The 21,524-nt window shown below is 39.0% G+C and overlaps 1 protein-coding gene and 1 long non-coding RNA gene across 6 annotated transcripts; both read right to left on the reverse strand.

The window, feature by feature from the left end:
• Positions 1–227: 227 nt before the first annotated feature.
• On the reverse strand, positions 228–630 carry LOC122657755. The gene is made up of 2 exons (XR_006332349.1): positions 479–630; positions 228–332 (listed from the first exon to the last, which is right to left on the reverse strand). It is a non-coding gene; the product is annotated as an uncharacterized LOC122657755 (long non-coding RNA).
• Positions 631–1,352: 722 nt separating this feature from the next.
• Positions 1,353–16,846, reverse strand: LOC122657754 (serine/arginine repetitive matrix protein 2). 5 transcript variants are annotated; one of them, XM_043852551.1, is made up of 4 exons: positions 15,792–16,846; positions 5,676–6,186; positions 2,503–4,020; positions 1,353–2,427 (listed from the first exon to the last, which is right to left on the reverse strand). In XM_043852551.1, the coding sequence occupies exons 1-4, from the start codon at positions 16,720–16,722 to the stop codon at positions 1,959–1,961; spliced, it is 3,429 nt and encodes a 1,142-aa protein (XP_043708486.1). In that variant the 5' UTR covers positions 16,723–16,846; the 3' UTR covers positions 1,353–1,958. The 5 variants fall into 5 exon arrangements, with proteins under 5 accessions (XP_043708486.1, XP_043708487.1, XP_043708485.1 ...); XM_043852552.1 differs by having other exon boundaries at positions 1,353–2,338; positions 2,471–4,020; XM_043852550.1 differs by having other exon boundaries at positions 1,353–1,984; positions 2,038–4,020.
• Positions 16,847–21,524: the final 4,678 nt, after the last annotated feature.

The following is a 21,524-nucleotide window of genomic DNA, read 5'->3' on the forward strand; positions in this document are numbered from 1 at the left end:
ACAAATGTAAGTTTGTAGCTGAAAACATACAGGACATATCAGCCATTTGGAGTAGCAGATCCGCTATCCTTTTGAATCGACAGCAACATTGAGGCAGGTGGATATTACTTGATGAATGGAGGCAACATAACTCTTATCAAGTTACCAGAACAGAGCATCATAAACATATGTTTGTATCGTATCCACTAACAGAATGGAAAAGTCATCACTTTGAAGCAGGAGATCCATTGTCCTCTGAATTCAAAGAAGAATTTGATGCTTGTGGTTATTATTTAATGAATAGACAGATTTTAATGACCCATTAGAATTTATTAAGATCCACAGGCCAGCACCTATGAGTGTAGTGTGTAAATAGCAACAGTGTCCAAATTGTTTAAGAAACCAACAAAAAAAATTGTGTTAAAGCCTTTGATCCAAATAATAACATAATTTTGCAAAACCTAACCAAACTCTGTTCCATGGTTTCCCAAAAAGTTACCTGTTAAAATCACCATGGCACAATTCACCATGAACTAGGTACAAACTCAGCCAATTTGCTCAAAGCTCATGCGGTGAGATTGCGGATTAAATGTAACCCAGAATTCCCTGGCTTCAGCCGACCTTAAAAGTAGCTTACCTAATCAAAGACAATTGGGATTGGGGTTCGCGGGAGGGAGTGGGGAAAGAAGAAAAAAAAAAAAGAAAAGAAAAGAAAGGGGGACAAGGGAGGAGAAGACCAAAGCTTAAAACACATGGTATAAGCATAATAAAAAAATTAATGCTATAAGCTGGTAGGAAATATTTTCATCTCAAGCAAGGGGCAGAAGCTAACATTCCATAATTCCCCGAAATTGATGGGAGTACTTAACATTATAGGAGAGAGGCAAAGAGATGCCTCACAAAACAGTCAAATCTGTAACCTAAGTTCCTCTGCATACCTTAATCCAATATAGAGATGATGAACCCTGCCAACTTGCTCTGGAAAGCTGCCATAACCCACCATCTAACACCTGCACATATTTCGGATATGACAGGCAACCACCAGACCATTAAAGGAAAATAAAGTGGAGCCTATAATCAGCAACCTCAGAGAAAGGCTTATCACAATGCTACACACTTTTCAATCATCCAACACGACGAGAAAGAAAACAGTATCAAGTACAAAAGCCATATCATGTAAACTGACAACCATGGGATGCATCCTGGAAAACAAACCTACAATGTAGGTTCATCTTCTCAGAGATCAACCACCATTATATTTCCACTGAAAATCATTCATATCAGACAGCTCCTGTTGAGATGTAACTCCTAGTCTACATAAGATCCAGGATAATAAGACTTGAAAAAAGAATCTGATATTTAAAAAAAATAAATTAAAAGAAAATAACCCTAGCATTTCCAGTAGGTAAGCCATTTGATTAAAAATCCACTACCAAATGATGGAGATAATGTGCAACATACATTAAGCAGCAAAATAAGTTTGTCACAGACATTGCACGATAGACCCTGGACGCATGGAATACAGTTCACTCCTTGGAATCACTTTGACCAAACCAAGGTCTGCTCCTAAACTCTCTTACGTGAAGTTTCCTCAGACCTGCAAAAGATACACAAGCACAAGAATATTTATGAAGAGTTAAAGGTCACACCAAATTCTTAGTACAGAAAAGTAAAATTATCCACAGATTGCTCTTGCTCCAGTAAGGACAAGGTCCTTCCTCCAAAACTCAAACTACGTGACATGTTGTAGAAGAAACTTGATCTGCTCCTGGCTGCCAACTCAAACTTCTATCTTATATGCCACGAATCTTCTCCAGAAGCTCTTGAAAAAAACTGATCCCTGACCCAGTTCAAAATTTTGCTTGCCTTGCATCTCCCGAAACTTATTAATCCTATCCATTTAGGTGTTGAACTTCTCCTTTGAGTCTCCAACAAAAGCAATCTGCAACCTTCCCAGCACCCAGCATCCCTTAAGAGTATTACTTTTCAATTTGATCTTCACCCTCCACACCCCCATACCGTCCATAATTTTCAACTGAACCTTCTGGATGATACTCTTGTCCCTTGGTGATAGGCGGGAAATAAACAGGTTCTGTGTTGCATTTGACATCTGTTGACACTTCACAGATACCATCATTGTCCTCGTTTATGTCAAACACATCACACTCCACGGACTTTTCATCCTTCCCCAGATTTGCTGCATCATTAGAGGGCTCAGCTGCTGCCAATGAACTTCTCTTCCTAGTCTCCTGCTTGGAAGAAGGTGAAATCATCACATCTTCCCTCAAGTCCTTGGAAATGTTGTCAGCATATTCTTGTTCTTTTGAAATGCAATCTATTTGTTGAGGCTGCCCATCACCTACCAAGTCAGTCAATTCATAATCAGTAACATCACGATCACCAAGGGAATTATCTTCATTTAATTGCCCGTGCTCCAATTCAAACTGTTCAAGCCTATCTAAATCTCCTGTGCCAAAATAGGCTCTATCACCTCGTGAATTTCCAATGTGGGTCTTGAACTTAGAACAAGATGCATCACTAACATCTTCCCCTCTTTCCTTGAAACTACCATCTATACAGCCTTCTTCATTGGGGATGTCATCATTTATTTCCAGTTCTCTGTCCGCCTTAATCAAGTCTTCATGCTTATTAAGATCTTTTGGATCCCTACTGGTTCCATCTTTAGCTGCAGGTGAACTATTACGAGTCTTCAGTTCTCGGGAACTGACAGCATTATCCTCTCCTAGTTCAGATGAATAAAAATTGACAGATATAATTCCTGTCGTGGCAGCAGCAGATCTCTCAGGTTTAGAATCCCGCAACTTTGATTTGTCTGATTTGTGTCGATCCTTAGTACTTCTAGAGGAACTATCCTCTGAATGCTTTGAGCTATGCCTGTGGTATTTGGACTTCGAAGACTCCATGGCTCTCCTATCTTCCCTTGAGCATGTTGAATCATCACGGAAAGAATCTTTTTCCCTTCTAACTGGATCATCTTTCTCACGTCTTCTAGATTCTGAATTTGATTTCCCATGCCTGCTCAAATCATGACCATGGGCATGGGTTCTTTCCTTGTCAGAAGAATCCCGCTCCTTTCTTGATGTGTTGGTTTTATCATGCTTTCTTTGCTCAGAAGCTGATTTGTCATGTCTGCTTGACTCTCTACTACTTGAATGAACCTTGACATCTACAAATGCTGCAGTCTTCTCACTTGATTTTAACACCGGAGACCTGGAAGAACTCTTATCATCTTTCAAATCCATCAAAATATCATCAGAATCCTGATCCTTACTTGCAGCCTCAGGTTTCCCAGAATCTGTGTCATCAAGTCTAGACTTTTTACGCCTACTTCCATCTCTTCCATCAATTAAAGCTCCATCCTCTGATAACAAGTTCTCATGAGTTGGTAATGATGAATCTAAGATGCCATCTTCCCTCATCTTCCTTGAGTCCTTCCCTGTTAGATCTGATTCCTTCAAAGTATACTCAGTTTTCTCAGGCTTTTTGTCATCAGGCTTCAACTTCTCAGATCTGCTTCTATCTTTCCTATCATCCGCATGGGACCTGCCCTCAGCAGATTTAGACCTTGAGCGTCTCCTTCGGTTTGAGTTGCTCTCATTGTTGTGCCTTGGGGATGACTTGCTGCCTCTGTGATGCCTTGGTGACCTTGATCTAGCACGAGATGATTTCCTTGTTCTAGGGCTTAAACTTTCTTGACGACGTTTTGGAGAGGCTGAACCAGCCCGAGATGATTTTCTTGTTCGAGGAGTCACACTCCTACTCCTGTTCCTCTTTGAGAGAGAATAACGATCATGTGATCTCTCTCTTTCCCGTCTTCCAGATCTGGTATCCCTGCTTTCTCTATGGGACCTCCGCTCACTGCTGTAGTCAGTGCGATAGTGAGATCTTAATGGTGATCTGGATCTACGATCCCTTGAATGGCGGGTCAGAGGAGAGGGGGAGCGGAACCTTCGGCCACGTTGATATTTTATGGGTGATTTTGATCTGGACTTTGATCTTGGATGAGGACTGGACGGTGACCTGCTTACAATTTACAAGGCAGTTGATCAGTTGTCATAATACCATTTACAGTAACAGAACAATTTTTTCAATAAATACCATAGTTGTCACGGCATCTCAGCGACCCAAGGCATTGGAGAGGGTCCAAAATCAAGGCAACACGAATTAGGCGACCAAGTCGGTCAAGGAGCCTGGAAGCCTAGGCGTCACCTAGGCGACGCCTTGACAACTATGATAAATACAATAAAACTGCTACTGCTTTTAAATTAACTCCCAAACCAAAAAATGATCAGAAAATTTGGTTCCCTACATAAGCCTAAATAATTTTAAAGAAGGTGCCACATCAGGACCCTGTATCGATGTCAGACACCCACCTGTGTCCATGTCGTACTTAGCCAGAAAGAAGAGTGCATGTCATGAAAGTTGAATGAATTAAATTGAGCCAGTACTAGTGGAGCCACAAAACAAGTAGACATATTTTTGGGCACCCAATGGATTGTCATGCACAGGGAAGGGATATCAGGCTTCCTAAGGAAATCAAGTGAACCAGGGACTTGAATGATCTAAAAACCTAATTCACATATCCAAGGCATTAAGTATCTCAACATATCCATGGATACTAACCGATACGTCTCTTATTTTAGGGTACCGATACAATACCTAAAAAAAGTATCAAATGTATAGGGTCGATACATGACTGGACATGGTTGATACTTATTGATAGTTTGATACACTTGATACATCTCTTATAGACTATATAACTCGATCAATGACTTAAAACACTTACCAAGAGCTCCTATAATGCATTGTAATCAATTTTTTTTCTACTGGAAAAAACGACTCTAGTAGTGTTGATTTCATCATCATTTGGGTAATTAAACAACCTGCAATCAAGGATCGAAACTAGATTTGTTCAAGAACAGTTGTCTCTCGAAACTTTGAATTTTTTGCTAAAATATTGATTTTTAGTGTCGTTTTTTGTAATAGATCACTAGATTAGTGGGAAAAAAAACTGAATTGATTGCATCAAACTTTTGTTTTTTGAATGAGGTGTGTATCCAAACCCTAAATCTTCCCCAAACTGAAATTAACATTTTTTTTGCATTAGTACAAGTAAGAAACTTCATCCTCTATACATAATCAATTGAATGCACTTGTCTCGTCATCCTTTGTTCTCCTCTTGTACATGATATATTTTATATATAATTTTTTATAGTGTTCTATGCTTCAAAACTATATTTTGCATATATCCTAAACATTTCCATGTGTATCTTTAGTGTATCATGCGTCTCTCTGATACGATACGATACATCAGTTAAAATCTCCTTTCCGATACGATACCCAATACCAATACTTTAAACCTTGCACATATCATTATGGAAGTTTCTAAATCATTTTAATACATATCAGGCTCTGCTGGATACATATAAAAGTTCTTCATTTGAACTTTTGTTATATTTGGAAGACTTTCTTGCTGTTATCAGGAATATTGTAATTATCTAGAAGTTCTAAACCAGGAAGGACCAAGTAACAGATAGTCAAGACTGCAGCCAACTGCCAATATAGGTCCTAAAGGTTTTCTTAACCCCAAAAAAACCAAAAACCAAAAAACAAAAAACAAAAAACAAAAAACAAAAGAAAAAAAGAAAATAAAGCTAAAAGGAAACAACAGTTACCTGGATTTTCGTTTAGTTTCCTTCTCTTCATTGCCTACACCATCAGCTTTCAACTTTTTGCTTATCTCTGCTGCTCTGGCAGCTGCAATTTCAGTTGCAGACTTCATTGCCGCTCGATTGGCAGCCTGCTGTGAATTTATTGCTGCTTGTTGCACAAGGAGAGACTGTTGAAACTGCATCTGCTGCAGAGCAACTGCCTGCTGCATCATCACATTCAAAGAAGACTGGTTCAAGTTAGAATTCAAAATGGAAGGTTTTGGAGGAAGGGTTTTTGCCATCTCAACATTCAAAGGACGGCCTCCAACATCCCAATTGTTCAATGCAAGAGCAGCAGTTGCTTCTTCTGGCTTTGAGTATTCTATGTAAGCGAAGTGCTTTGAATCAGTGATACTACATTCAACGACGGTGCCACAAAAACTAAATAGCTGTTTCAGCTGGTCCACTGTAAGAAGCGGGCTCAGGTTGCTTACTTGGAGCGTTCTTTTTAACACATCTGCTTTTTCAGGTGAACCTAATTGGAGCAGAAACAGAAAGGTAAGAAACCCTTGATAGAAAATCATAAAAGGGAGATAAGTTTTAACAGGAGAGCAAAACAGAATTCACAAGATAACTTACAAAAAATAAATATTTCTGTCTCTATAGTGTACATAGAGTTATAATGTTTTGATAAAGACTAATCTTCTACTCCCCGAAAAGAAAAGAAAAGAAAGAGAGAGAGACTAATCGTAAAAGGGGTTATTAAAGATCAAGATGGATTCTCTTAAGCCTTTTTTGCTACCTCGTAAAACTACTCGCAAAATTTTACAACTTGCAAATTCTCCTGGACATACAATAAGTAAATAAAATTATTTTTCCATGCAGCTCAATTTGAACATGAAATTGCCCTGGGAAAAAACACTGGACCTGAGGTTAAATTTTATGTAGATTTTCATTTTACCAGGTTGAAGCAAACAGCAACAAAGCAAATTTTGCAGATAAATCTGTATTTGCAGAGGTTTCACAAGAAAACAAATGGCACCTTAGTCTGGGATTGGTTGCTTTTTCGAATAAAAGAAAAGAAACATCAAAAAGGAAAAGAGATTAAATGTCAATATTTACTTCATTAGTCATTTAGTTGCAATGAGAAAATCAAGAGAAACATATGACAAAGTTCATCCTTCTTGTTTTTGTCCAAGAATTTTAGTTGGTCATTCTTCAACCTGCAAAGGGAGAGGAGAAGCCAGGTATGACCAGATTTCCCTCAATTTTCTTTTCACTGTGTTTTCCTACATAATGGCTGAGACACAAAACTGGGGATGACCTTTCCCAAAAACAGCTTATTTTATCAAACTTTTCTCCCCCTTATGCAACCAAACAAATAGATCTTCTGTTTTTTTTTTCAATACACTCTTTCCTCAAATTGTGAGGATAAACAACCAAATGCAACATCAGAGGTTTGAAGGAAAAAAATGTCCCTAAGACGAGCAAAAAAGTGAGATCTAACCAGTAAAATACATCAGAAGAGCTAAAGGGATGCCTAGTGGACTTGATCCAACAATGAATAGGGGGGAACAGTGAACAGGAGCATAGCCTTGTATGTGGCTGGCATCCAGCATTCGACTGTAATTCCTACCCTCTCAAAAGAGGGTCAAGCTAGCTTTTCCCTTTAGTTTGGTGGTCTCGCCCCAAGAAGAATTACTGACTTCACCTGAGTGTCAACATAAAAAAATATTGACACCACTGACGTTAAAGGACCACCACCAACAAATCTTACAGTGAGTGTAGTAAACTAAATGTTTTAGTTGAACTTAAGAATTAAACACTTAACACAGAAACCCTGCTAAAAGAAATAAAATTTCACAAATAACCTCCAAAAAAATGTTTCATTAATATTCAATCAAGTCAACGTTCATGGCTTTAAGTTCTCAATAAAATTCAAACATAAACCCACATTAAAATAAGAAAAAACCCAACAGCAAAAAATCAACTGACTCAATTAGACTTGTACAGGAATAAAGTAACCCTACAAGTAAGGAAGGCCATAATAACATGAAGAAAACAAAAGTAACAAAATAGATTTAGATAGACAAATTTTCCAAAATAAACAATAAAATCAGGCTTTACTAACAGTACAGATCATAACTTTTAACAAATACAATGAAAAACAAATTAAAAGAAAAACATGTGAACAAAATTAAGATATTAAATAAAGTTTCTAATTAAATAAATTATGCTCCTCTAATAGTGATTATGCTAGCATGCACCATCTTAACTCCATAAACAGCAACTGTTGATCTATTGACAATGTTAGCATGGTTCTAAGTATCGGTTGTTAGTCACCGATACCGATACTGTATTGGTAGCACAGTACGGACAAGGGGTAAAATGGTCAGAAACTCATTTTTTAAGGAAATTCAGGGGCAGTTTTGTTCGATACAACCGATCCAGGCCGATACCGTATCGGTTTTGCGTGTTGCCGATACCCATTCCGATACCGTGCACTAAAACCATGAATATTGGGATTTATTCAGTATCTATTTTGAGTTTTATTTAGTTGCTATTTTGTAAATCTCTCGATTAGCCAAGGAGAGTTTCTAATTTTTGTAACAAGGCAGTTTATTAATAGAGGAGGCGGCATTCCCTAGCCGCCCATAATTTTGACAGCCAATCTATGCGTGCTTTGTGCATGTGTGGGAGTGTGGGAGATACCCATGGTGTGAGAGATGGCAAACCTTGGTGAGATTCCAAGGTGGAGATTTATGAGAGGCCATCTTCTAGTTGGTGGGAGACTAACATATGCCTTTTTATTACTTTCTTCTTCACTGAATCCTTGATCCCTGTAACTCTTTTCTGAACCTGTCTGAGCCTCACTTCTGAAGTTGTGTTGCTAATCTATTGGAGAACTTATTGCTGGCAATTTCTCATCTCCATCTTCTGCCAATTAACATCTGAGCATTCTGTTGTTGTTTTTGAATCAAAGTCTTCAAGTCTACTGACCTTCACATGGTGCTACAGGTATATAGATCAACAGTTGCTGTTTTAACAGCTGTTGTTGTCATCAGTAAGTTCTCCAATAGATCAGCAACACAACTTCAGAAGTGAGGCTCAGACAGGTTCAGAAAAGAGTTACAGGGATCAAGGGATTAAGTGGAAGAAGAAAGAAAGAAAAAGAGATATGTTGGTCTCCCACCAACTAGATGATGTAGATCGAAGCATGAAGAAGAGAAGGACCAAAATCAAATTCAAAACAATGTAACTGTTCACGTGAACAGTGTCACCGCCATATTGGGAATCCTTCTAGAAGACCCAAGTTGAAGAACAGCTCTGCCCCCTATTTTGTCTTATTAAGAAACCAAGTCAGCATCTAGCAGGGAGATCAGCTACAGCTTCTAGTAGACTGATATACTTCTATTTTTATTAGCATCAATTTTTATTTCCTATGTTAATTGTTCAACAAGCAACAAGTTAGTTTTTAGTAAGTCCTTGTTGGACAAGTAGTTTCCAATTTTGAGTAATTTCCATTTGAGGTACCTTCTAATTTTATGTTCTTTCCTTTTTGGTTGTAAGTTTCTATTTTCTTAACTTTCCAAATTTCAACCTTCTACTGTTGAGAAGTCTGGCCAACTTATATAAAGAGGCCCTCAGTTATAATGCTGAAGAGTTTTAAAAATCAATGAAGTTGCAGTTTGCTTGCTCGAGATCTGAGAGGGATCATTATATCAACAGCTGAGATAGCAGTGGGTGATAGGCCCAAGGCTGAGATAGCCTACTGTCCCCAACCCCCTTCTTCGTCTCTATTTTCTGTTTTATTCTTTACTTTCTATTTTTGTTTTCTCTGCAATTGAGTGATTTTGTGAGGTATCAAAGCTACTGTGGAGATGATTCTTAGTTGCTGAATATTTCTTATATATTCTGTGGTGTACTTACGATTGGAAAAGTGGAAAACTACATCTACCTGCGGCACCCTGGTTCTGAACTCTCTGGACAGCCCCATCCATTGGTTTGCTCTTTAGTTGTTAACTCTCCCATATTCTGACCAAGTATTCTATTATTTGGTCACTACGATTCTGGTCTACTGTAGGTGTGTTAGTGTTGATCCATTTCAGCTTAACATTTCTGCTTGGTATAGAGCCTATCACCTCTAGGGTTGATGTTAATACAAGGAAGATGAAGTCAGAAGTTCCTTCCTTTGCTGGGCAGAGTATTCTATTTTTCTTCCTTGATTGGTTGGATTCTCTAGAGGAATATTTTGATTGGTACAACCCAACAGAGGAGCGGAAGCTTAAAGTTTGTTTACTCTTGATTGACTGGTCATGCTAGACAATGGTGGAAACTCCATGAAGAAAGACACAGCGTTATAAGATTTGAACCTAGGGTTTGGGAAGAGATGAAGTACGAGTTGTAGAACAAGTACCTACCGAAACATATGCGAAAAAAGCTTTCCCTTCGACAAGATTACCCCCAAAAGGCACCTACACTTGAAGAGAGCGAGAAGCAACTAATAGACAAAGTGGCCTCTCTTGAGAAAACGTTTAAAGCCACCCTTGGTCCCCATCTCCCTCCAACTCCAACCGATGCTATTGTGGCAGTTGTTGAAGTTTTGGAGATGGAAGAGCAATAAGAGAAGTAATGTAGATTATTCACCTAAAGGACTTTTTTTATTGGAAATAAGCTTTGGGTTGGGTTCTAGACATGTTGGGCCTTTGATCCCATGGGTTTTCTATGTAATAGACCACTTTTGTGTGCCTAAATATGGGTAATTAGGTTGCATACGGGATTAGTTGTTTTAGTTCCATACTTGGTTTTATTTTGGTGTTTTTGTTCATAAATTGAACCGATTCAACCAATGATTCAATTTAAGTGATTTCAGTAGTTAAGTGTTTAGTAGGGCTAGATTAGGACTCTGTTTTCAGTCTATTTCAGTTTCCTAATCAGTTTAAGTTACCTAATAGGTTAAGGATTGGGTTAGGCCATTCCTTTTTATTGTAGGAGTCTATTTTTTAGTTTTTTATATAAGATTGTAAGAGGGGTAAACATTGAACACGAATTTTGATTAATGAAAAGCTTTTTGCTGCTCTTCTTCTCCAGTGAAGATTTTTGTCTTGTGTTTGATCAAGGCTAGTGGGATCGGTGTTTGATCCAATCAACACCTTGCGGTATGAAGCCCGGGTGGATCGTTTGAAGGAATCGGTATTTGATCCGATGGACACCTTGCGGTGGGAAGCCCGGGTGGTTCGAATTTGTTATTTGTTTTCTCCATTGCTGTTATGTTCAAGTTCTACATTCAAGTTCTGATTTCAAGAGTGATTCTACATTATCAAGCACTGTTCAAGTCTACAACATCACCCCAAGTCTGATCCAATCTGTTCTTCATCCACAAGTCTAGAACTGAAAACCTCCAACTATTCCTCTTCCCTTCTAGAAGGTCACATGCAAGGTGATTTTCACGAAAATTCTTCCCAACCAAATCTAACCGTTAGAACCTGCTAAAATTTTGATCAAATCTTCCTCAAACCCTAAGAGAGACTCGATCCAAATTTCATTACAATCCACACAGCCAATTGTCTGAAATTACACTTTTACCCCTCTCTCCCATCTCTACTAGGAAACCTCCATAACTCCAGATTTAACCATCTGATTTAGCCGTAACTTTCAGCATGTATTCCCCTCCACCCTACCCACACTCAAGCTAAATGTTAAGCCCATTCAACCACCAGATTTCCTATTATTATAAACCCTAGATTCCATCATCTTCCACCTTTCAAAACCCAAAACCCCAAACCTAACTTGCTGCCAATTCATTCCAGCATACATTCCTCCATAAAAAAAAAATTTAACGTAACCTTCACTAATAGACTCCCCTATCTTGACTTGACATAACCCACACATCAAACCCTAACCCTAATCCTACCAAAAACCCTATTTTGACCTAGCAAATTCACCTATTCATAACAGATCCGAGTTTACTGGCTCCTAGTTAGTCTCCTACCAATCTAAGACTACATTAAGAAGAAACCTTCAATCAGTGAACCAGAACATGAAGTTGAGGTTAATGATGAAGACGTTCCAGAAATTTCAGTCGTCAAGTAAGAGTCAGCCCTTGATGTTTCGAATATCAAGGCTTACATTTAAGGATTTGAAGCAACCAAAGTTGAGACAGTGGATGATGTAGAACTTGGCACTACAGTTGACAAGGTGGTTGAAGAAACCATTGAGGAGACTGTGAATGACAAGGAAGATCTTAAAGAGCTCGAGTTTGAAGCAGAGAAAGTTGAAGACACGTTCGTGGACGACCCAATGGACAGGATGGATGATAATGAAGTTGACCACATAGAGTTCATGATCCCACCTGAATTTTTTGAAGAGAAAGCTCCCCATCTCCAAGATTACATTTCAAACACCCGTGAGCTGCCGGAGTATTGTTTTTGGGCTGAAATTGGACGTGCACCACACCAAGCTCATCCCTAAATTCTACAAAACTCGAGGATGAGTTCCTTTTAAGTGGGGGAGAGTTGATGTAGATCGAAGCATGAAGAAGAGAAGGACCAAAATCAAATTCAAAACAATGCTCTACTGTTCACGAGTTACTATTAATGTGAACAATAACCGAGTTAGGTTCCGTTTGGTAACACTTCTGGAGAGTGCTTCTGGTGTTCTTTTGTTCTACAGGAATGCATATAGAATAGAAATGTGTTTGGCATACATGGTCCAATCTTTTGTTCTCACGAACTGGACTGGTTCAAAAAACATGAAAAGATCAGGAATTGAGAAGCACGAATTTGAAGCTTTTGTATTCTTTGGCTCAAAAGAAAGATCAAAAGGTGAAATGCATTCCTGATGAAAACGCAAAACCCAAAAACCCAAAACTCTTCTCTCGCAAAACGCAAAACCCAAAACCCTTCTCTCTCAAACCTTCCGCCAAACCCTTGTCTCAAACCTAAAACCCAAAAGCCAAAACCCTTCTCTCTCGCACCTGAAACCCTCTGCAACTACTCTCTCCTCTGAAGTGTAACTCCATTGCAAGAGAGGCGAATCCTCTAAAGCTCGAATCTCTACAACTCCATCGATTCCTCCATAAGGTAGCTTCGATCCCCTTTTCTCATCACTCTCTCTTCACCCCTCTTCTCTCTCTCTGAAACAAACAACAGCGAGAAAAACCCGCAAATCCCTTGAACTTAATGGATTTTATTTTTTAACTTGTGGATTGTTTGTTTACTAGTCCACTAAATTTTACAGTGCAAAGGAAAGAATACTATTCCAATTTGCTTAAGAATATGATCTGCATCTCGTATTCTATAGATTTAACTGTTTAGGCTTGAGATTCGTTAGAAGACATTTGAATCCGTCCTCTTTTTTTTTTTTTTTTTTTTGGGTAAATAATTCGTTCTGTTTATGAACACGTGTTTTGAATTTGGGAATTTGTATTCGAGGTTGGAAGAGCAGCAGGCAGCAAGTGCCCTTTGTTGTAGTAGTTAGATTATAATAACCACTCTCAATGTCGAAGTATCTTGATGCTTGCAGAATTCAGTCCCGTTTTAAACTTTTAATGAAAAGCTTTTAAAAGTGTGGTATTGTATGGTTGCATAGCAGGTTCAGTCATGGTTCACAAAGTAAGTTGGAATCAGGTGAATTGGCTGATTTGAAACTGACTCGTCCATATTTGAACTGGCGGTCCTTGACTTTGATTCTGAAATAAAAGTGTTTTGACCAATTCAATGCTTCAGCCTAAACTAATTACCAGCTGATTTGATATCGGATTCCATGGAGACTAGTCTGATTACCTGATGTAGAATTTTGAAACCTTGGTTTCAATGCATGAGAACCAAGGGCAGTGGAACTGGGACTGGTATAACAGTTCAATCATAAGGGCGCACAAAATTATCACACATTTCTGAATTGCTTTATAATTAGTTCATCTTTCACAAGTAGATAGATGTCTCGTTATTACATTTCCTAATTGCTTTAAAACCGTTCTCTTCTCTTGCAATTTGCTTTGAATGCCCAATATCTTCAGCAAATGCGTTGCTCTTTGTGCCAATAAGCTGATGATATGGCCACTTATGGGAGTCATTAGGCCACATCCTTGCTGCCAACACTGTTAGAGTTGTCTTGCATTTTCCTGCTAGGGCTGTCTTAGTTGTATGTCATGGTGGATTGGCTGACCCATTGCTTTGTAAGTTTGGAGTGCATAGAGAGGTACTCGTTAGGCCTGCCTAACAGATCTTCTTAGTGAATAAGTGGCAAAGCACGGTGAATAGGTTGGATTTTGTTACGTATCTTTCTTCTTCTTTTTTTTTTTTTAATTATTTTGGTTTATTTCCTTTTGTTCAGGTTGTCTTCGTAATGAACATAATGGCATTTATGTCATTTTTTTTTTACAAAAGAAGTGATTTTGTAAAATGTCTGCCAAACACTGTTTCTGTTCTTTTTCTATTCGTGGAGCACTTCTGTAACAGTTTTACCAAGCGCTGTTTCTCTTCCATGAGAGTATTCTCACAGCAAGGAATCGAAAAGGAGCACTTCTTTGAAAAGAACATTCTTCCAGAATGGAAGTGTTACCAAACGGGACCTTAATGTTCATGTGAACAGTGTCACAGTCATATTGGGAATCCTCCTAGAAGACCCAAGTTGAAGACCAGATCTGCCCCCTATTTTGTCATTTTAAGAAACCAAGTCAGCATCTAGCAGGAGAGATCAGCTACAGCTTCTAGAAGACTGATTTACTTCTATTTTTATTTCCTATGTTGATTGTTCAACAAGCAATCAAGTTAGTTTTTAGGACGTCTTTGTTTTAGTAAGTCCTTGTTGGACAAGGAGTTTCCATTTAAGGTACCTTCTAATTTTATGTTCTTTCCTTTTTGGTTACAAGTTTAAATTTTCTTAACTTCCTAAATTTCAACCTTCTATTGTTGAGAAGTCTGGCCAACCTATATAAAGGGGTCATCAGTTGTAAAATTGAACAGTTTTAAAAATCAATTTAGTTACAGTTTGCTTGCTTGAGATCTAAGAGGAATCTTTGTTCAACAGCTGAGATAGCTGTGGGTGAGAGGTCCAAGGCCCCTTCTTCTATCCTTCTCTCCCTTCTTCTTCTCTCTTTTCTGTTTTATTCTTTACATTCAATTTTTGTTTTCTCTGCAATTGAATGATTTTGTGAGGTATCAAAGCTACTGTGGAGGTGATTCTTAGCTGCTGAATATTTTTTATATATTATGTGATGTACTTACGATTGGGAGACTACATCTACCTGCGACACCCAGTTTCTGAACTCTCTGGACAGCCCCATCCATTGGTTTGCTCTTGAGTTATTAACACTCCCATATACTGTCCAAGTATTCTGTTATTTGGTCACTACGATTCTGGTCTACTGTAGGTGTGTTAGTGTTGATTCTTTTCACCCTAGCACTTCTACATTACTAGAAGATGGCCTCTCATCAATCTCCACCTTGGAATCTCACCAAGGTTTGGCTGTCAAAATCCTGGGAGGCTAGAGGCTGCCTCCTCCTTTATTAATAAACTGCCCTGTTACAAGAAGTAGAAACTCTCCTTGGCTAATGGAGAGATTTACAAAATAACAACTAAATAAAACTCAAGATAAAAACTAAATAAAGCCTAACATTGTAAACGACTAAGCAACATAAAATAGAAACTAACTACTTAATCCCGTATAGGAGTTAAATCCATAATATTTGGGCTTATAAAATTGGCCCATTACAAAAGTAAACCCAAAAATATACAGCCCATGACCCATACAACCCATTGGACACTCAAAATTACATAGTTTAGCCCATTCTTGGTCCAGTGTGATAGTCTGGTTTGTTGTTGACTTTCTTGTTCTTCTGAACTACATCAACATTTTAAGGAAACAAACCCATATGAATAAATCATAACTAATCTAGATTTTTTTTTAAACGGAATTCTTAAAAATAGGATATACTTCATCCATTTTCTTGGTTAACCATATGTTTCTGCTGTTTTCTTCAACATGTGGGTATCTAAGTAAATAGTACTCCAACCATGGATAGGAAGCACCCAATTATGGTTACTAGTTCAACAGTGAACAAAGAAAAATTAGTCATGAAAAAAAAGACATGCTTACAAATGATTTTAATAAATAGTGAAGGTAAGGGAATGTCATACCAGATGAATCTCTTGCTGACTGAGCTTGCACCTGTGCCTGAGCTTGAAGCACTTGTGCAGCAACAATTGCCTGAGCAGCAGCCATTGCAGCAGCAGAAGGACTCAAAGTCCCCATATTCGTTGCCGGATTCATCAAAGAGGACAACAAATTTTGAGGTGGGTGGTTTAACTTACAGTCAGTTTTCAAACATCGCCCAGACAGATATTCCCGACAAACTTCTCCAAAGGATGCTAACCCAGGCAATAATGCCCCTCCCGAAGGACCAGCAGCAACACCTGGAATCATTCCAGCTAATCCAAAAGCTCCTGACATGGAACCCGAATAATTGGGCATGTTGGGCATTGTTTGGTTAACAAGATTGGGATACGGAGCCGTAGGTGGCATACCGAGCACACTTCCAGTAGTTCCCGCACTGAAGAACACAGGAAAGGGACTGCCCATGATGGGCTTCCCATTACACTCAACGTGCACCATGTAATTCCCTCTCTTCGGAACAACGTAAGTTACAGTATAACTCCCATCCCCCTGATCCTTCACCATCCCTTCCTGCTCAGAACCTCCAACACCAACACCAGGTGAGATCTTGACCTTAAGGTGAGCACCTCCATTGGGTATCTTTCGCCCATCAAAGTCCTTGGTGACAACAACAAAAGATGAAGGTGCACCAGAAGTGCCACCAGCGATCCCAGCACCAGCAGCCGTGCATTTGGCAGGATCCAGAGGCCCAATAGGCTTGTTAGCCAATTCCTCAGCCTCTTCTGCATCACTATCCGAAGAAGCAGATTCCTTTTCTGCTTTCTTCTCAACGTCCTTGAAGGTGGCTTCAAAAGCAGCTTTGGCAGCCGCAGCTTTTTCAGCCTCACTCTTCAATTTCGCCTCTTCTGCCTGCTTCATCCATATTGGTTTGGCAACCGCACTACGATCAGCCATAAATCAACAAAACTCAACCTTCCACGAAATCCCCTACCCTTTTCAGTCACAGCCACGAAAATAATCTAAATGTCCAACAAACCCTTTAAAGAATCAACAGAAGCTCATCTGCTCCCTTGTCCCCAACCGATATCCAGTGCTAGGAACTATCGAATAACCTAAATTTAAGACGAAAGTGTAGAGAACCTCATAAGAAAAGTATACCAATGTAATTAATTTGAAGACAAATTTACCGATCAAACAAAAACTCGAGATCTTTCAAAACCAAAGGAAGTGGATAATCGGTAATCCTACTTAGGGCTTCTTCAAGGCACTGTCTAGGGTTTTAATCTGTTGAAGCATAACCAAAGAGAACCAATGAAAAAGAACATATAGATTAAATATGAGAGAGAGGGAGGACACCAACCTATGAAGGCGGATGGCTCCCTTCTGAAGCATAATCGGTCTCCACGGGTTGCAGTATTTCTTAAGGGTGGGTAAGGGTGGGAAGATGAGAGAAAAATTTACAGAAATTCCAAAAAGAATTAATTGTCAGATGCCAGGCGCAATACTAATGTGCGCTGGGGATCTCTTGCAAATTTTAGTCCTTTTCCGAATTCTTTTTTGGGAATTTTTTTTTTGGGCAAGTAGTCACGGGTTCGATACTCAAAGAGTCTCTCTGGGAATGCAGGGATAAGGCTACGTACATTATGTCCCCTCGGAGACTCTAGAGTGGTCACAGTCTCATGCATTCGATACATCCTATTTTTTTGGGGGGAAGGGGGCAAACTATTGTTGCATGGTTGTGTAGCCTATGCATTAGCAAGTGGCAATGAGAGCATGCATAAGGGCATCATCATAGATGGGATTTTATTTCATGGGGGTGGGTGATAATTTTCATGTGCTCGTGTGTTTGGGCACAGATTCCAGATGATTACGCAACATTTTTTTTTCTCTTTTTTTTTTTGGGGAATTATTAATGTAACAAGGGTCTATTATTTATCCAAACAAAACAAGACACCTACTACCCTCCTTAAACTACAATTTAGGACGCATTTGAAAATAATTTTATAAGGAAAGTTGAGTAAAATCAAATTCATTGCTTAAAAATAAAGAAAACTCATAAATTTTAAATTAATTTTTTAATAAGGGATTAAATCGTAATTCTGCACTACCATCTAATGGCCAATTATGAAAGCCCAAAAAATCACCTCCTTTATGAGAGTTCCTCCTCCTTCGTCTCTCCTCTCTCACGACGCTGCGACCGACGACCAAACCAGAATCTGTTCTCTCCTCTCCAGGCTTCTCTCCGACGATGGTGCGACACCCTCACGCCGGCGCACCTTCATGCGACGGTAGATAAAGGAATCCGTCAAAGCCGCTGCTTCCATTGGCGACTTCTACCCTAAAAGCCCTAAATCGAACAAATCCCTTTCTCTCTCAGGACGACCAAACTAGACGGTAGAGAAAGGAATCTCCCTCTGCAACTCAATTTCATACTCTGCTCGTCTTCGTCTCCTCGATAAGATGCCTTGGTCGGACAAGCGAGCTCTGGTCGAGAGCACCATAGTTGAAATGGGTCTTCAAGACTGTACCGATACAGTAATCAGGAACTGGCACTTGCGAGGGATCATTGGTGGAGAGAAGTTAAGGGTCAGTATTGCTCTTGAGATCCTGATGAGACCCAGATTGGTCTTCCTTGACGAGCCAACCAGCGGACTTGATAGGTAATTAATTAGATTCCGACATCATCAGTTACCAACCATCTAATATTTCAACAGCTAGCAGAGTACAAAGAAGAGGCTAATTGTTTTAATGTTAGTGCTCTTCCACTAAATCTTAAAGTTGCATCAACTGTCATTACTTTTCTTCTTTGTTTTCTTTCACTGGTTGTATTTAATTACTCCTTAAATCATAATCTATATATTTTCTTCCATGCATTCCGTTTTCCACTCCAGCCAGTTTCCTGTTTTGTTTCATCTTACATCTGATGTTTCTGTTGTTCTTTACTCAAATATGAGATACAGTAATTCTGTGATCTACTGCTGCTTTTGTGCTAGTATATCAGGGATATTCTAGTTTGGATCATTAAGAACTAACTACTTATATTTCGATGTGAGGAACTGATGGCCCCTTATTTCTTACAGAAGGAAACGGCAGCAGCAACAGGACGGCGTGGGTGTTGCCTTTCTTGTTGGGTCTCTCCGTCAGCGAGAGAAAAGAGATGTGTGTGAAGCCTTCTCCGATGGTTACTCTGACAAAGAGAAAGAGCAGTGAGGGTCGCTGCAGAGGACGCACGACCGTCTTGTGATGGTCACAGCAGTAGGGTGAGGCAGTAGGAGGCGTCGACGATGTGCACTCCGGCGGAGCGAGAAGAGTTAGGGAGATGTTCGAATGTGAGAGGGAGATGTTCGAATGTGAGAAGAGTAGAGACAGAGAGAAAAGGGCGGGAAAGTGTGTATGTTATGAAATGACTGAAATACCATTTAATATGTCAGTTTTTTTTTTTTTTTTTGGTAAACCATTTAATATGTCAGTTCACACTATAAGTATGAGATTCTATTAAAAGAATGAAATGTTCAAATTATCCTACCTAATTGATACTTCAATGTTTTATTTTTTATTACTTAATAGTCTTTTCACCATTTTGTTATTTTTTCAAATGTAACCCACCCACCCTTGTTACATGAATAACAACCTTTTTGTTTTTATGAAAACTTTTGGGAAATGTTTTGTCACATGTTTTGCAATTCTCTCATATAAATTCAGATTTTAGGAATCCATATCGATTAACCATATGGATTGGCGGACATGGTATGGATTTAATTTTTTTTCTTACGATAAAATGATATTTAAATTCGGAATTGAGTTGATACGACAAATACATATCACTCAATATCAGTATTAGCAACAACTGAATTTGTCACTAATACCCTAGTCTGACCCTGATTGGGCCTGAATATCTTGGGCCATTGAGTTGTGGAACTAACAAAGCCCAAGCTGTAAAAAAAAAAAAGGGTGTATAACCCATAACCACTTGGTGAGAATGAAAATGTTTTGTTGGGCAAGTAGTCACGGACTCACAGGTTCGATTCTGAAAGAGTCTCTCTGCGAAAGTAGGGGTAAAGCGGCTTACATTATGACCCTCTCGAGACCCTGTAGTGGTTGGAGCCTCGTGCATTAGGTACACCCTTTTTTTTTTTCTTTTTTTTTTTTTTTTTTTTTTTGGGGGGGGGGGGGGAGCCCCCCCAAGCTATTGTTGCATGGTCGTGTAGCCTATGCACCAGCAAGTGGCAATGAGTGCGTGCATAAGAGCATCAACATGGAAGGGATTTTATTTCATGGGGGTGGGGTGATAATTTTCACGTGCATGTGTGTTTGGGCACAGGTTCCACGTGATCATGCAACATTCTTTCTCCCTTTTTTTTATGAAAACTTTTTGGGAAATGTTTTGTCACATGTTTTGCAATTCTCTCATATAAATTCATGGTTTTAGGAATCCATATCGATTGACCATATGGATTGGCGGACATGGTATGGATCTAATTTTTTTTTTTCTTATGATAAAATGATGTTTTGATCTGGAATTGAGTTCATACGACATATACGTATCACTTGATATCAATATTAGCAATAACTGAATCAGTCACTAATACCCTGTCTGGCTCTAATTGGGCCTGAATGTCTTGGCCCATTGAGTTGTGGAACTAACAAAGCTCAATCACAACCTAGGCTATAAAAAAATAAAAAAGGGTGTTTTTTCAAAGAGAGGTTTTTTTTTTTTTTATGAACAAAAACAAAGTATATATTAAGAAAGAAAAATCAAATAGTTCCAGGTGGTGGAGTGGGATTTGTTGAGTCCCTCTCCGATAAGTAGTGAAAAGTAATGCTCCTAAAATTGTTTGAAACTTCAGCTATATGCAAAAAAAGAGGTAAGGAAAGCCAAGGATATTAGCAGCATCTGGGTTGGTGAGCCATGAGAGTAACTCCTTATCTTGCAACCAGACATTGTGGAGAACAATTTACTCCTTTTGTGATCTGTTCCATCCTTGAAGTAGCTCGTAAAGAGCCACAGTTGTTGAGTCCTTTATATTGATACAATCTGCATCGGTGACAAAACTGTTGCCATCTATCAAAAGGTTAAAGGTCCACTTTGCTAAATTAAGTTCAGGTTCAAAGAGGCCTGTGACCATTAAACCAGTCATGTGTGTCATGGTGTTAGTAGATTTCCATAAAATAAGAGGAGGCAAGTTGTATGTTAAGAGAGACGGAGATAAAGATGGGGGGTAGATCTGTAGATCAATAGCCCACTTAGTAACATTCCTGATAACAAACATAGGGTCTGCCTTAGCAGCCTGCATTACCACATTGTTCCTTACATACCAAATAAAATAACATGTAATGATAAAAATAGAAAAAAACCAAATGATAGATTGCTTGTCCATAGCCAAAACGACTCAAGAAGAGAAGTGCAGAGATTGAGGAATGAAGAGCCTGAGAGATGCTCAGTTCTTAGTCCAAGCGGACCAGAAGCCCAAATACTTTAGACCAGTCACATGTAAGGAATAAATGCCAGATCGAGTCATCACTATTGCCACAAAGAACACATGAAGGGTCGATTGTGAGCCATTTTGCAATGGTAGCCCTGATAGGGAGCCCTGCATTCAAGAGACGCCCAAAAAAATCTTTAAATAGTGGGTGTAACTTAAGTTTCCAAATAAACCACCACCATTTAGAAATCTGAAGCTGCTATGGGGGAAATTTGGATATGTAATTGGCAGCCAATTTAACAGAAAATTTGCCATTTCGAGTAAGAGAGCAGC

Source organism: Telopea speciosissima, chromosome 4 (assembly GCF_018873765.1).
Source record: "Telopea speciosissima isolate NSW1024214 ecotype Mountain lineage chromosome 4, Tspe_v1, whole genome shotgun sequence".
NCBI lineage: Eukaryota > Viridiplantae > Streptophyta > Magnoliopsida > Proteales > Proteaceae > Telopea > Telopea speciosissima.

What these genes read in the sequence shown, in the direction of transcription:
- LOC122657754 (XM_043852547.1), bottom strand. Translation starts at nt 16,722, where the DNA reads ATGGCTGATCGTAGTGCGGTTGCCAAACCAATATGGATGAAGCAGGCA. An exon ending in GTCAGCAAGAGATTCATCTG is followed by an intron (nt 6,187 to 15,791) that starts GTATGACATTCC and finishes TGCTCCAATTAG; the next exon opens with GTTCACCTGAAAAAGCAGAT. An exon ending in GAAACTAAACGAAAATCCAG is followed by an intron (nt 4,021 to 5,675) that starts GTAACTGTTGTT and finishes AATTGTAAGCAG; the next exon opens with GTCACCGTCCAGTCCTCATC.